Genomic DNA, 15,165 nt, shown 5'->3' on the forward strand with positions numbered 1-15,165 from the left:
AATAAAATGTAAACAATAATAAAACTCAAATAAATTTGTATACTTAAATAAATCAAACTGAAATATATATATACTGAAATAAATTATAACACTATAGGTTTATTGAAGTTAAAATTAAATATTAAATAATAATAAAATGTAATGCTTGACTTTAAAATATTTTATTCTCATTTTTATATTATTTCTTTAAGTTTATATGTTTTTTTAAAATAGAGTTTAAGTATTAATAATTTATTACAAGAATTAAAAATAATTTTAACTGCGGACAAAATATATAGGTAAGTTTTTGAAAAATAAATTTGACTAAAAATAGATCTAGGCTACTATTTTGGTATTTATGAAAACTGATATATATATGGTACTTTCCATAAACTCTTTGGACTAAAATGGTATGTTTCCACTTAATTATTATGCTAAATATATTTATTTATTGAGAAATAAAGAAAAAAATAAGTATGGGAGAATGAGAAATAAGAAAGGTAATATATTTTATGTAGGGAGAGAATAAAAAGATTAATGATCATTTTTTGTAACAACACTTGTACTTATGAGCTCCATTGTTTGACATCATCCATTGAAATGGGCTCCATCTTCACGTTATGGACAATTGATCTTTGTTACATATTTTCATCTAGTGATGGAGGCAGGATACCTTCTAGGAAAATTAAACACAAAATATACATGTAATAAATAAAAAAGATTACAATTATTGTGAATGTTTTTTTTGGGTTTATATCATTTTGGACCCCGTATTTTAATAAATTATTTTTTAGATTTTGTATTTTTTTAAATTGTTGAAATAGACTTCTAAATTCAATTTTGATGAACAAAAAAATGAATATTTGATCAAAATAGAGTTTAGGAGTTTATTTGAACAATTTTACAAAATACAAAGTCTAGAAAATAATTTACCAAAATGCAGAATCCAATCAAGTAATGAGACAAAACACATGGTCCAAAATAGTAGAATACCATATTTTTTCATGCCTTGAAAATGTTGAATATTAATACCATTTTGAATAGTGTTAAATATATCTTACAATGTACACAAGTGAACTATCAGTCATTTTATGATCTCTCATTCAATTCTTCACAAAATTAATTGTTCAAAATACTCAATCCACAATATAGTTGTAGCAACTGGATAAACTAAAGTCAAAATCACAAGTCGATAAATAGGCATGGAAAAATGGGGCGGTGAGACGAGGCCCCGACCCGACGGAGCGTCTTTGCCCCGGTAAAAATGGGGTGGAATTCGGGACAGGGTGCCACCTCGCCCTGTCCCGCTATGAATTCAAGCAGGGCGAGGCTGCCCCGCCCCATTATTAATTCTATACTCTAACTCAATTCTCTCATGTTACTTATATACGTGCATAGTACGTAAAATTGACATTTTATATATGGTTTAGAATATCAATAATTCTAAATAAACTTTAGGTGTAAGATTTGTATAATTTTTTATTCTACAACTACTCTATGAAAGAATTGTAAATATTAAAAAGTATGTTTTATAATTCATATTTATTTTTATATTTATTTATGTAAGTTTTAAAGTATACAAACAACATAAAATATTTGAGGTTGTAGTTGATACGAAGTGTAAAAAATAAAGATTGTAATAAAAAAATAATATTTAGGCTTAAGGAGAATTCTAAAATTATAATTTAAAATTTCTTTTAAAAAAAAAAATTTAAATGGGAAAATTGAGGCAGGACAGAGGCGAGACAGACTCGCTCCTAGTCCAAGAAACTAATCAAGGTAGGGCAGGGCAGGACATAGTGTTTGCGGAACAGAACAGACCTGCCTCAGTTACATGCCTATTGATAAACTAGTAAATAGACCAAATTATTTTTTGTCTCAACCATTTACCATGCAAGATTACTAATACTTTTCAAAGATACAAAATTATTTCTTGAATGCACGTCAATATAGTATAATTATTGAATTGACAATATTCAAGGGCAATAAATTATGTTGCAGAAAAGTCATTTGGATAATACTTGACGTTTATATGAACTTCTTGTTGTCAAAACCATATAACGAATCATTTAGACACGAACATGAAAATACAAAGAAGAAAATCATTATTGACCTCATTAAAATTATCATTCAACTCTAAAACAAGTCAACACTAAAGTGGTGAAAATTTGTCATCTCTTGAGCTCGCATCATGATTGTCCTCGAGTTACAAACATATCATCCATACTTGGAATAGTTATAGTATGTTTTCCACAAAAAATAATCTATCGATTGAATAATGAATCACACCCATTGTATCTCATATTTTGAAATCATTGCTAACACACTTTGACTGATGCATAACATTCACAATGCCTTGATCTTTTATTTATAATGTCACTAACAATTCATTTGTTACCCTCAACAATATTTTTATTAAATGCAAAGTGAACACAAAATCAAATATGAATTGAGCTTCTAATAGGTTGGTTAGCCCCTTCCAAGGTAGCCGAACTCGAGGATGCAGGGCAGGACCTTCGCGATCATTTGAATAGTCCTCTAGGTGAGATGCTTGCTAGGATGAATTGGGAGCTGAAAGAGCTATAGGCGAAATTGCTTAGGTGTATGTGTTAGGGATGAGAGCTTCAATCCGCAATGGAGAAATAAAAAATACTAAACTTAAACAAGTAACAATGTAGCAAATCAAATAGAGGCTTGAACAAGATGAGAATCTTTGTCCAAATTTTCTATACCAAACCACTAGAGATGATTGTTATTTGAGGTTTCTTCAAAGATAGAATGAAAATTGTGATATAACAAGTCTTGAAACTCAACAATCAAACAATTTCTAAGAAATTTTTTTTATCTTAAAGAGCTAGAGAGAGTTCAAAAGTGCGATCAATGCATTTGGACTCTTAAAACTCATATATATAGACATAATAGTATATATAGTATTAGCACTATAGACATCTCTCCAATGTGTTTAAACTGAAATAACACGTTTTTGGAGCGAATAGTCGTGACATGTTGCCAAGAAGAAGGAAACATGTTGTAGCTCACAATAGCCCACGTGCCATATCGCCTAGTGAGAGGGGTAATAAACATTACATCAATCAAACGGTTGTGGAGTGAACAGAACGGTTGTGGAGTGAACAGAATGCATCCCCTAATGAAACAAAATTAGATCCCAAAAATATTATTCTTAAAAATCATAAAATATTATATATATATATATAATTGGGTAATTTAATATAGAAAATAATAATACTTAAATATACTCTTAAAACAAATAAAACACACTTCCTAAGTAAAAATATGGATATGGATTTTTTTTTTAAAAAGTCTACAATTATATGGAATTAATAATCCCATAATTTTGATTAAATAATTAAGATCCCATTAAAAAAATCTAAAATTCCATTTCAATAAAAACTTTGTAAAAAAAAAGTAGGTCATATTTCATGTAAATTCATTTTTCTAAATTTGAGTGATGAGCAAAGAGAAAACTTTTACAATACACATTCCAAAATTTTTTTTATCTATTTACTCTTATTTTTAATTCAAAATAATTTATATAAAATTGTTAAGTTGTAATCTTACTTCCATATACTTATTTTCATTTCTCCTTCTTTATTCAAAATAATTTATATAAAATTGTTGTAATCTTACTTCCATATACTTATTTTCATTTCTCCTTCTTTACCAAACAATATAAGACCATCTCCAATAAATATTATAAAATTTGAGCCAAATTTGGTACAAGAAATAAGTCAAAATTATTAAAAGAATAATAAATATTTAAAAGGTTGTTGAACCCCACGGAGATTGATTATAAGTAACACACTTTTTAGTCTCTTGTTTTAATTAGATGAAACAAAATTTTGAATGCTTTAAGAACAAAAGAATAATAAATAACATAAAAGTAAACAAGGTAGTTTTACAATTTCAACGAGAGAATGTAAACCTAGAGCATTGATTTCCCTATTCCAAATTATGAACATCAGTTTATCAATTATCCTAATTTATCCCTAATTTGTAGTTTCAAAAATCCTAATGTAATCTATTAACATTTCTCAAGTGATCATAGAATTAACTTAATCAACTAACAAAATATCTCTATTCATTATTAATCAAACAAGTAGGAATAAAACATTTTGATTCTCTTAAATAAAACTCATAGAATTAGTGGAATCTCTCAACCTCACACTTCTCCCATATCATGCAATTTTAAGTCTGATTTTAGATCACCTCTCTCAAGTGTAAAACCTAAAATCTCAATACTAATTAATGGTGATCAAGCATTAACAAGATAGTAATAATCACAAAATTGCAAAAACAAATCACAAGAATAAATATGGGAATAAACTAAAACTTTAATTCATAATGTGAAATAGTTCCATCAACACTCTAGAAAAGAGTGTTTAGTTCATAATCACAAACATAATAGCAATAATCATATTCATAATTAATTCACTAAATAAGAGAATAACGAAATAAAGAACTCTAATGATGATTGTGATCGCTTGGAATCTCGTTCTCTCCTCCTCTTCAATGTGTTTCTCTAACCTAAAACCGAAGCTATCAGATTATATCCCTTGCCCCGTAAAATTCACGTTTTAAAAATAGGTTAATTAAAATCGGTAGACGCACGGCGCTATGGCGCCTAGCAAGCGGCGCAATTGCGCTTGACTTATTTTCTCGAAGTATCGTTGTTTGCACATGAAGTATTTTTTTGTCCACGAACGTCGCTATTGCGCCATAAATAGCGTTTCTTGATTTTTGCGTGGTTCTTGACCCAGTTGTTTCCTGGTTTCAACACTTTATTCAATTATGTACAATGTTCTCCAAATTTACTATAAAATCATCATTTTAAGCTTAACACATCACACAGCAGAGAACACATCAAATTTATACAAAAATCTTAAGAAAAACACAATAATACATATTATCAATGATCATGAATGAGTGTATGTGCACTCATAAAAAATTATGGACTCCAATTTGTTTTATAATGTTGCACAAATAAAAAGAGAAGCTAAAAAGTTATTCATTATATTAATTAGTAGTAATATGATAAATAAAAAATTAAATTATACTAAATTTGAGATAACTTTTAACATATATCTGCAAATTTGATACACTTTTTAAATTACCATTAAAGTAGTGTTTCTTTAAAATGTTCTAAAATATAGCCCCACTTTTGTGGCACTACACTGAAAATACTCTAGAAAAATATATTTTCTTTTCTATTATCTCTCAATTTTATCTTTCTATTTTTCAATTTGTTGTGTGATATAAAACACACTTATATAACAAGAGAAGATATTTACAAAATATCTACATCTCTCAAAATCCCATAAACGAAATAGAAAAGTACAATCAATTCTCATTCATTATGAGATTTAGAGATCAATTCTCTTATTGTAATTTTCTCTCTAAATAATGAAAAACTACATAGTCCAATTACACACATTTTTTTTATATATATACAATGAGTATTTGATTTGATCCACTCCCCTCTCCCACAACCACTCACACAGTCAACTACTTGACCTAGCCACAAGTGGCTCACACAAAAATTCTCTCAATAACTATTTTGATCATTTTTTCAACATAAAAAATTCTCTTCATTATTATTTTGATCATTTTCTCATTGACTATTTTTTACTTGAACACATTCCTTTCTTTCTTTAAACTTCGATTTTTCTTACAATAATAATGATATGAATGGATCATGATTTGAAATGTTTTAATTATTTTTGTAGAAACAGTTATCGGCAAGTGTGTTATTTTTCAGCTGAAATTGAATAAATTGAAAACCTTGGATCAAGTTGATAATAGTTGATGTGAAATTGGTGTCATCCAAGGGATCTTACTTTTCAAAGTTTAAGCAGTGGAGACAATTTTTTCAACAAATGCACTTTAAAAAGAAAACTAAAAAAATTAAAAACATAAAAAAAATTAAAAAAAAACATGAGAGATCACGAAAGTGAAAATTACAGCCATTGTTTTCATTGATATTGGTCAAACAACGTGAAAATATGGATTTGAATGTTAAAAACAATTGGGTCCACTACTTTTCAAGTATTTAAGTTGTTATATAAAAATTTAAAAACAAAAAATTTAATATATATGTGATAAACTTGATATCAATTATTTTTAAATTAAAAAATATAAGTGTGCTTCACGCAGTTTTTTTAATAATTCTTAAAAAAATATATTTTTAAGGAGCTTTCTTATTTGTATTATTGTTTTTATAATTTTTCTAAAGGTTTCTTTTATAATCCGAGTGTGAGAAATTGATGACTTTAGTAGTTGTTTAAATTTTCATCATTGAATGTGTAGTACATTATTATTATTTGAGATATTTGCAGCGAAAGTATTTAAATAATACAAAATATTGCACTTAAGTACTCAAGTTATTTTTTTGACGGCAAAAGTACTCAAGTTCAACTTTTACTTGCACTGTTAGTACCCGTCATTACCATCTAATGACAAAAATTAACTTTTATAACTTGTGTTTTGTTAAAAAAAATAAAAAATATGAATATATATATATAGATTATTTGAACCAAATAAATTTTGGTTGATTACTCGTTTGAACTCTTTATTTTTTTTAGGGATATTTGCGGCGAAAATACCTAAGTTTTATAGATTGTTACACTTAAATACCTAAGCATTTTTTTTTGCGGCTAAAATACATTCCGTCAACATTTCTTGGCACCCGTAGGTACCTGGCCATTAAGTCCCAGGTAAACGTCTATGTGGCGGCTTCTGTTTGGTCCAAGTGGATATTTTTTTTTATTTAAAAAAAATTAATTTAATAATTAAATAAAATTAAAGCTTAAACTATATAAAAATTACACTGATTAAAAAAACTAAACTTAGACAAAAAATCAAAATATATATCCAAACACAATTCCAGAGAAAGGAATATAGTGTGGAGACAAACCTAGCTCTCAACTGAAATGGACAGAGCTCAACCTCACCCAACGGACATCGTCATGTCCGATGCGGTGCATCCCGAACCTCAACCCCAACCCCACCCACCCACCCATGGGTATGGACAGCATCCTAGCCACCCTCAGCCACGGCGGCAGATTCATCCAGTACAACATCCTCGACAACATCTTCGAGGTAATCGCCAAGTACAAGCCCCCTATCATGCCCATCGGCAAGGGAGCTTACGGCATCGTCTGGTAATTTCACCCCCTTTTCCTTTTTTCCTTTTGCTACTTTAAAGATGAAAGATCAAATATTTATTCATCAATTGAAACCATGATGGTGATTGATGTTCTTTCTTCTTCTTATATTCATTAGCTCCGCTTTGAATTCGGAAAATCAAGAAGATAGCAAATGCTTTTGATAACAAGATCGATGCCAAGAGGACTCTCCGTGAGATCAAGCTGCTTCGTCACATGGACCACGAAAACGTTTGTGCCCCCATTTCTTTCTCTTTCTCTTTCTCAATGCAATGTAGTCTGAAAGTGGTTGCTTTAACCTTTAGAATGGGATTTTTTCCCTCTTCTCTTGTTTTTGGTGATGCAGGTTGTTGCAATTAGGGATATCATACCACCCCCTCAAAAGGAGGTCTTTAATGATGTCTACATTACTTATGAGCTAATGGACACTGACCTCCATCAGATTATTCGTTCCAATCAAACCTTTCCAGAGGAGCACTGTCAGGTTCCATTTCATTTCATTTTATTATTATTGTATAATCTTTCTATTTTATGAATATCAAGTTTACTAGCTCGCCAATTTCATTGATTTTGTTTTGATGTTACTGTTACTGGTCATGAAAATTGACTCAAATTCTGCCCATCAATAATGACTATGACCCAGTGGAATTCTTTCATTTCAGATGAGCTTCTTTTCCAAACTAAACAGTATTTTCCTTATTTTTTAAAATGAATTATTGTCCACCACGCATTTCGTCATCCCTAGCTCCGTTGTAGATCTGTCGTCCCAAGACCTATGAACCAAGATCCCATCCCGAGCATCGATTCAGGTCTCTTCGCAAGCTTCGTCGGTGGCTGGGTGCCATTGAAGTCAGCGGCAGCTTCGTCGTCCCAACCGTTGCCTGAGAAGAAAAAGAAGAAGAAGAACGGGGGAAGAAGGAACAGAAGAAAGAGAGAGTTTTTAGGGATTTTGTTTTTTATTTTGATTTTTTGTCTAAGTTTAGTTTTTTTTAATCAGTGTAATTTTTATATAGTTTAAGTTTTAAATTAAGTTTTAATTTTATTTTATTATTAAATTAATGTTTAAAATTTTAATTATATAAAGATGAATTTTTAAATATTTAAATTATTTTTTTTTAAATAAAAAATATCCATTTGGACCACAGAAGCCGCCACATAGACGTTTACCTGGCACTTAACGGCCAAGTACTTACGGGTGCCAAGAAATGTTGACGGAAGGTATTTTAGCCGCAAAAAAAAAAGACTTAGGTATTTAAGTGTCACAATCTATAAAACTTAGGTATTTTCGCCGCAAATATCTTTTTTTTAAATGTTAAAAATAGGAATAAATAGATTATTTATTATTATTACCCGTTTGAACCATTTATTTATAAAAATTAACTTTTGGACCTTGTATTTTGTCAAAAGATTAAAAATAAGAATAGGTAGATCACTTATTATTATTATTAGGAATATTTGCGGCGAAAATACCTGAGTTGTTAGTTTTATAACACTTAAATATCTAACTCTTTTTTTTTTTGCGGTGAAAATACATTCCTTCAACAATCCTTGGCATCCATTGGTACCTGACCGTCAAGTGTCATGTAGAGGTACACATGGCAATTTGTAATTGGTCCACGCAATTTTAAACATGACAGGTTACCTAATTCCTATTATTTGAAAAAGTTTAAAATAAATCTGATATAATTAAATAAAACTAATAAATAAAAACTAAAAACTAATATAAATAAAAACTTAACCACTGGAAAAACTTAAAATTAAAAACCCCATTATTCGTGTATCATTTGAAGAACACGAAGGTCTAGGGCATAAAAGTTTGAATGTGACCATGGAACAATGGAGCTGCAATTGTCGGCCATCGAAAGCAGTCGTCATCAAGACTTCTTGGACCAACGATAATCCTGGAAGAAGATTCAAGTGCTGCCATAAGTATCGGGTGTGGTCAATTTGTAGTTTTTTTTTTTTTTAATTTTGGGTATGTTCAGCTCTTCTTAACTTCTACTGGTTTGATGATTTCTTTTGTGCTTATAGAGTAATGGTGTTTGTGTGTATTTCTGCTGGTTAGACCCTCATATGTGCGCCCGAAACAAGGTGGTCATACCTGGGTTGTTGAGAAAAATTAAACAGTTGGAGGATGAGCTTGTTTCTAGAAACACACATGCCGATTGGAGCACACAGCAAGCTTTGAGTGATCTTTCTGCGGGAGAGGATATGATTTTTGTATTTGATGTTGATTACAAGGATGGAGTACAACATGAAGACGAAGTTAAGGTGGTAAAAAGTAATAAAAAATTATGGGTTGATGTTTTGCTTGTGTGGTTTGGCTGTTTGCACTTTTTGCACAAGTGGATCTCACCAAACCTTCGAGTTTTTTGTTGAACTTGGGGGTGGTTCATCAGACTTTCTTCTTCTGGCCTTTTTTTGGTCTCCCTAGCAAATTAGTTTCTAAAGGTGGGTATATAGGATTCAAACCAGTCTCTAGCCACTGCTCTGGGCTTGGCATAGGGTATATGATTACTGCATAAGCTTTTAGAAATGTCTCTTTCTTATAACATTCATGGATATAGTCCATTATCTCTGCCCCACTTGTCCATATGGCAGCTAGTGCGTGACCACACAGGATACCAGTGAGTTGAAATCTTCGGCAATTGGAAGTCCTTTTTTGCAAATCAACATCAAATGACTCATTGTTTGGGCAGTCAACTTGAAATTGATAAGTTGCAGCCCCAGTAGTCAGACAATTCTTGGCAATATTCTTGTTCCTCTCCACAACTTGCAATATTCTTTTCCCCACGGGATGTATCCACTTCTTCAGACTTTCCTTCTTATTGAAAAACCGACTCATTAGCCAATAACGAATCTTTTCCAGCAAAGTAATTATCAACTTGTCTCTAGTATCAACTATTGCATCATTAAAAGATTCGCATAGGTTGTTTAACAACATATTACATTTCATCATTTCACTAAAATGTGACCTAGAACACTCGGATGGAGTCTTTAGTGCCAACCAGTTGTAAGAATTTTCACTAGTGTCCCTTAACTCGCTCATCCTCTTTTGAAACTCTGGAATAGTGGTTGTCTTTGCTGCTGCCCATAGTTGTTGTTTCAATAACAAACCTGGGTGGTCTTTCTTAAAGTTGGAATGCAAGTGCCTAACACAATTTCTCACCTCTGCACCCTAAAAAACAGAAGCAATAGCATTCTCCAACCCTTTCTGCCTATCGCTCATCATAGCAAACTCAGAAGGCCTGTCAATATCTAGATCTTCCTTCAACAATTTTAAAAACCAAGACCAAGTGTTAGTGTTTTCTTTCTCACAAACTGCACAAGCAATAAGATACATTGAGTTTGTTGCATCTATTCCTACTGCAGCCAAAAGCAATCATTTACAATACCCTTTGAGGAAGCACCCATCATAACCAATGAGTGGTCTACAACCAGATCTGAAACCTTCCTTACAAGCTTTTAAGCAGATGTATACCCTCTCAAATATCTTTTTTCCTTCTACCATATTTGATTTGATGATGGCGGTGCTACCTGGGTTTGTAGCCAAGATCATTTTGCAGTAGTCTTCCAAGATAGCATACTGCTCAGAGACACTACCTTCAAGCAATATTTTTGCTCTGGCATTTGCCCTGTAGAATATCCAATTGGAAACATGTGAGTACTTGGTTTTAGTTGTCATCTCTCTAAAAGTCTTATACTTCATATCTGGATTGATTCTGAATTGCTCTAATAAATACTTAGACAACTAGGGAGCATCGACATGACTATTATTAAGGACCAAACCACAATTGTGGTTATCTACTAAAGTCTGCACTTTGAAAGTAGTGTTGTCAGCTCTTGAAACACTTGCATACAACAACCAAGGACATTGTTTAGCTTTGCATTTGACCCTAATTCTTCTCATGTCATTGCTTGCATATTTAAACTCCCTATTACTTTCAATAAAGTACTCTTTAATAGCAGTCATCAGTAGTTTTGCAGTCCCAAATTCCATTCCTAATACAAATTTGAAATCCTTAAAGTTGGACCTAGGGTTGTAATCGTTTTTTGACTTCCTAGGCCCAGCCTCTTCACCATCACTTCCAAGACTTTGCAAGTCCTCTTCAGTGTCAACCCCATCTAACTCATCTCCCTGAACACCTTGGCTGCACAAATTTGTCACACCGCCCCACCATTTAGTTGGATCAGATGGCCTACCCATCTTTTTTTCTGCCTCAACCTCTTGCTCATACTCCTCATCGTTTAACTCAAAGTCTTCCTCTTGCAGACACCCTCTTGACTGCCTCTGATTAGAACTTTCAGGCATCTCATGTCTTGCATCATTCACTTCATCTAGTAAGACTTCCTCATTTTGTGTGTCAGCTTGTGGTATGGGTGCATCATCCCCAGCATCCATTTCAAGAGCTGCTTCCTCACTATCCGAAGCAAAATGGACATAAAAATCTTCCTCATTACCTTCATCACTTGCAGCCTCATAATCATCCTCATTCTCATTCCCTTGTTCTGCCTCATCATCATCACCATACTCATCACCATACTTAGTTTTCTCACTATCTGATGACAGTTCCACTACAGGTATACCCACCACATCAGGCATCACATCAGTATCGGGTGGTAACTCCTCAATCACACATCTCCTTAATATTTTAGAGGGAGGGTCAGGTATATGGGGTACTGCAGTGGGGTCTTCCTTCCATTCCAAATCAAATGTAGCCTCAGGTAGGACCAAATACACTTCAACCTCTGATATTCTCTTGACATCCATTTCATTAAGTATTTCTGAAGCTTCCTTAGGCCCAACAACCATCTTCCCAGCATTAAGATGCTTCCCATGTGGCTTATATAGAAACTCGAAAGGCATAGAATAGCCTAATTTGCTAGCAATATCCTCTAACACAAGCCTGCTGAATTTTCTCTTCGAAACATTGTCAAAGTAGTCTATTTACCCTTTCTCATATCTTTTATTACCAAAAGGCGTGAACCAATGCCCCATATGATGCAATTTGACTGTAAACTTCCTAGAATTTTCACCTGTGTAAATTAAAGTACAATATACACCAAAGCAGCAGTACACAGGGGAAGCAAACCAAGTCAAAAGTAGTAATAGTAGATAAAATAGTCAACAAAAAATCAGATGCACTATTTTACTCCACAAAAAATGTCAAAACTTCAAAATTGTCACATAGAGATTCCCACAAAAATTCATACGTATGGACCCCACTTTTTATTCTTAAATATGCTTTAAAGCATCTCCACCAACCCCTTTACCCCAAAAAAATTGATATAAAAAAAATTAACTCATTTAGAACCCCCAAAATACAGACAAAAAATTTGAAATGGGTTCTAGCAAACTTACCGTACGCTGGTGGTGGGTCGTTAGGTCCCCTACGTTTCGCCATAGTGATCGACGTCAACGTCTGCAACTCGGTTCGTCTTCCTCCTTCGTCTAAATGCTTTGAATCGTTTCTTCACGTTTCCTTCTTCCTCATTCAGATGAATGCTCTTTGTCTTCAAGTTTGTTTTTCCAGTTTTTAGTTTTTATTCAGATGGTTAAGTTTTAATTTTTTTATTTATATTAGTTTTTAGTTTTTATTTATTAGTTTTATTTAATTATATCATATTTATTTTAAACTTTTTCAAATAATAGGAATTAGGTGGCTGTTATGTTTAAAATTGCGTGGACCAATTACAAATTGCCATGTGTACCTCTACATGGCATTTGACGGTCAGGTACCAACGGATGCCAATGATTGATGACGGAAGGTATTTTCACTACAAAAAAAAAAGAGTTAGGTATTTAAGTGTTATAAAACTAACAACTTAGGTATTTTCGTCGTAAATATCCCTTATTATTATTATTATAGATATTTATTAATTATTATTATTGTGAAAACAAATCACAAATCCAAACAATATTATATATGTTGTTAAGATATATTTTGTAAAACTGTTTACACATAAATAATTTGAATAATTATTTATTATTATTATGAAAACAAATCACAAATCCAAACAATATGCTTACTAATCCTAATAAAAAAAAATGTTAGTCCATATTTTTTAATGCATACATAAGATTATTAAAAAAAGATGATCACATTTAAAAAATATTCAGATTAGTCATATATAAAAAAAAGGGAAATTTCACTATTTATGCATAATATTGTGTGTAATTACTAAATAATACCACCACTAATTAGTTTTTCAAATTGGTGCTAAACTTTCACCAAGTACCAAAAATACCCCTCTCATTTTTTCCCACCCGAAATTCCCCCCCACAAACTCTCTCACACTCTCTCTATCTCTCTGTTTCTCTCAATCCCTTCCTCCCCAAAACCCAAACCGAAGGTAAACCTAAAAAGAAAACCCAATCGATCTCAACCTCTCTCTTTCTCTTCTCCGAAGTCGGCCACCCAACCTCGTCGAACCTGTCGAACTAATTTCAAACCCATCGAACCTATCGAACCCGTCAATCGAACCCATATTCTCATTGAGGTAAATTCTTAAACCCATATTCTCATTATTGTTGTTTTGATCCCTTTGAATCTGGTGGTGTGGAATGGGTATGGCAGTTCTTAGGTCTGTCGTTTTTTCTGGGTTTGAACCAGTAGCTCGATATGTTCGATAGAAGCTCAATTGATATATGGCAATATATGAAACTAGCTCGATAGGCTCGATTATAGTTCGAAAGTAGGCTCGATAGGGTAGTTTGAACAATTCGATGGTGGATCGATAGAAGCTCGATGGATCTGTGGTATTAGATAAAAAGGGCTCGATAGGTTCGATAATGGTTCGATAGTAGGCTCGATGGATCTATGGTATTAGATTACAAGGGCTCGGTTATTTATGTAGATAGATTTTGCTTAGCTCGATAGGCTCGACATTGGCTCGATAATTTCTATAGATTTAGGTTGTCGATATTGCTCGATAGGCTCGATAGTTTCTCGATAGTTGCTCGATAGGGTATGTTGCAGCTCGATTATAGCTCGATAAAGCTCGATGACAACTTATTTCAGTGTTTTGATGAAAATTTTTTTATTCTGTTTTCTTACCAATTTGTTTTCATGTGTTGTGCAGATGCCTAAGTTGCTTGTTCCGTTCAGTGATCACTTTCCTGGTCGAGTGACATATCAGGGTAGTAGCACTTTAAATCACATTAAGACTAGGTTTGTGGAGCTCGGGCTGGTTGAAAGGGCTAAGGAATCCCCTTTCAAGCAGTTCTTTTTGGCTTCAGAGTTTAATTTCTCTGGAGTCCTTGTTCAGCAACTGCTGTTGAGGAAAATCGCCAGCAACAATGAAGATGAGGTTCATTTCTTCTTGGGGTCGAAGTCTTGTAGATTCGGCATGGGAGAGTTTGCCCTGGTGACAGGGTTGAATTTTAGTACCTTCCCGTCACCAAAAGAGTTGGAATAGTGTAATCTCACCGACCGGTTGATAAAGGAGTATTTCAATGATGCTGAGAAAGTAAAGCTCTCACAGGTGGACCATGCTTTCAAGACTTGTACTGTTGTGGAAGATGTGTACAAGCTTGGTCTATGTTTGTTGGTTGAGGGAGTTATGAATGCCATAGAGGGCAAGTTGCACATATGGCGAGATATTCTGAAAATTGTTGAGGACGTAGAGTACTTCTTCAGCTATCCACGGGGGAAGTACTCTTATAGGAGGCTATTGCAGTCTTGTAAGAAGGACATGGTGAAGTAAAAGGCCAACTATGACAACAAGAAGGATGCAAGGTGTAGCAAGAGTCCAAGTACAGTATGTATGGTTATGCCCCAACCTTACAATACTGGGCATATGAAGCTATCCAGCAGCTTGCGACGAAGTTTGTTGTGAGCTCGGGAAACATGGTCCCAAGGATGCTTAGTTGGTTGCATCGGAGGAACAAGGATTTCACCAAGTCTGTCATCTCACCGATGTTATCGAAGAAGAATGTAAGTTATATTTTATTGACATTAAACAATTATTTTATATATATATGATTATTTGAGTTAACCAAATG

The 15,165-nt window shown here is 32.9% G+C and overlaps 1 protein-coding gene and 1 long non-coding RNA gene across 2 annotated transcripts; one reads left to right on the plus strand and one right to left on the minus strand.

Annotated features, from left to right (window-relative positions):
- Positions 1-6,898: 6,898 nt before the first annotated feature.
- LOC133785767 (uncharacterized) lies at positions 6,899-7,816 on the plus strand. Its single transcript, XR_009871429.1, has 3 exons — positions 6,899-7,157; positions 7,279-7,391; positions 7,507-7,816. It is a non-coding gene; the product is annotated as an uncharacterized LOC133785767 (long non-coding RNA).
- Positions 7,817-9,555: 1,739 nt separating this feature from the next.
- On the minus strand, positions 9,556-10,845 carry LOC133781786 (uncharacterized). Its single transcript, XM_062220894.1, has 3 exons — positions 10,611-10,845; positions 10,348-10,481; positions 9,556-10,290 (listed from the first exon to the last, which is right to left on the minus strand). The coding sequence occupies exons 1-3, from the start codon at positions 10,843-10,845 to the stop codon at positions 9,556-9,558; spliced, it is 1,104 nt and encodes a 367-aa protein (XP_062076878.1).
- Between the last annotated feature and the right edge of the window lie 4,320 nt (positions 10,846-15,165).

The sequence above is a fragment of the Humulus lupulus genome, chromosome 1, assembly GCF_963169125.1.
Source record: "Humulus lupulus chromosome 1, drHumLupu1.1, whole genome shotgun sequence".
Classification (NCBI taxonomy): domain Eukaryota; kingdom Viridiplantae; phylum Streptophyta; class Magnoliopsida; order Rosales; family Cannabaceae; genus Humulus; species Humulus lupulus.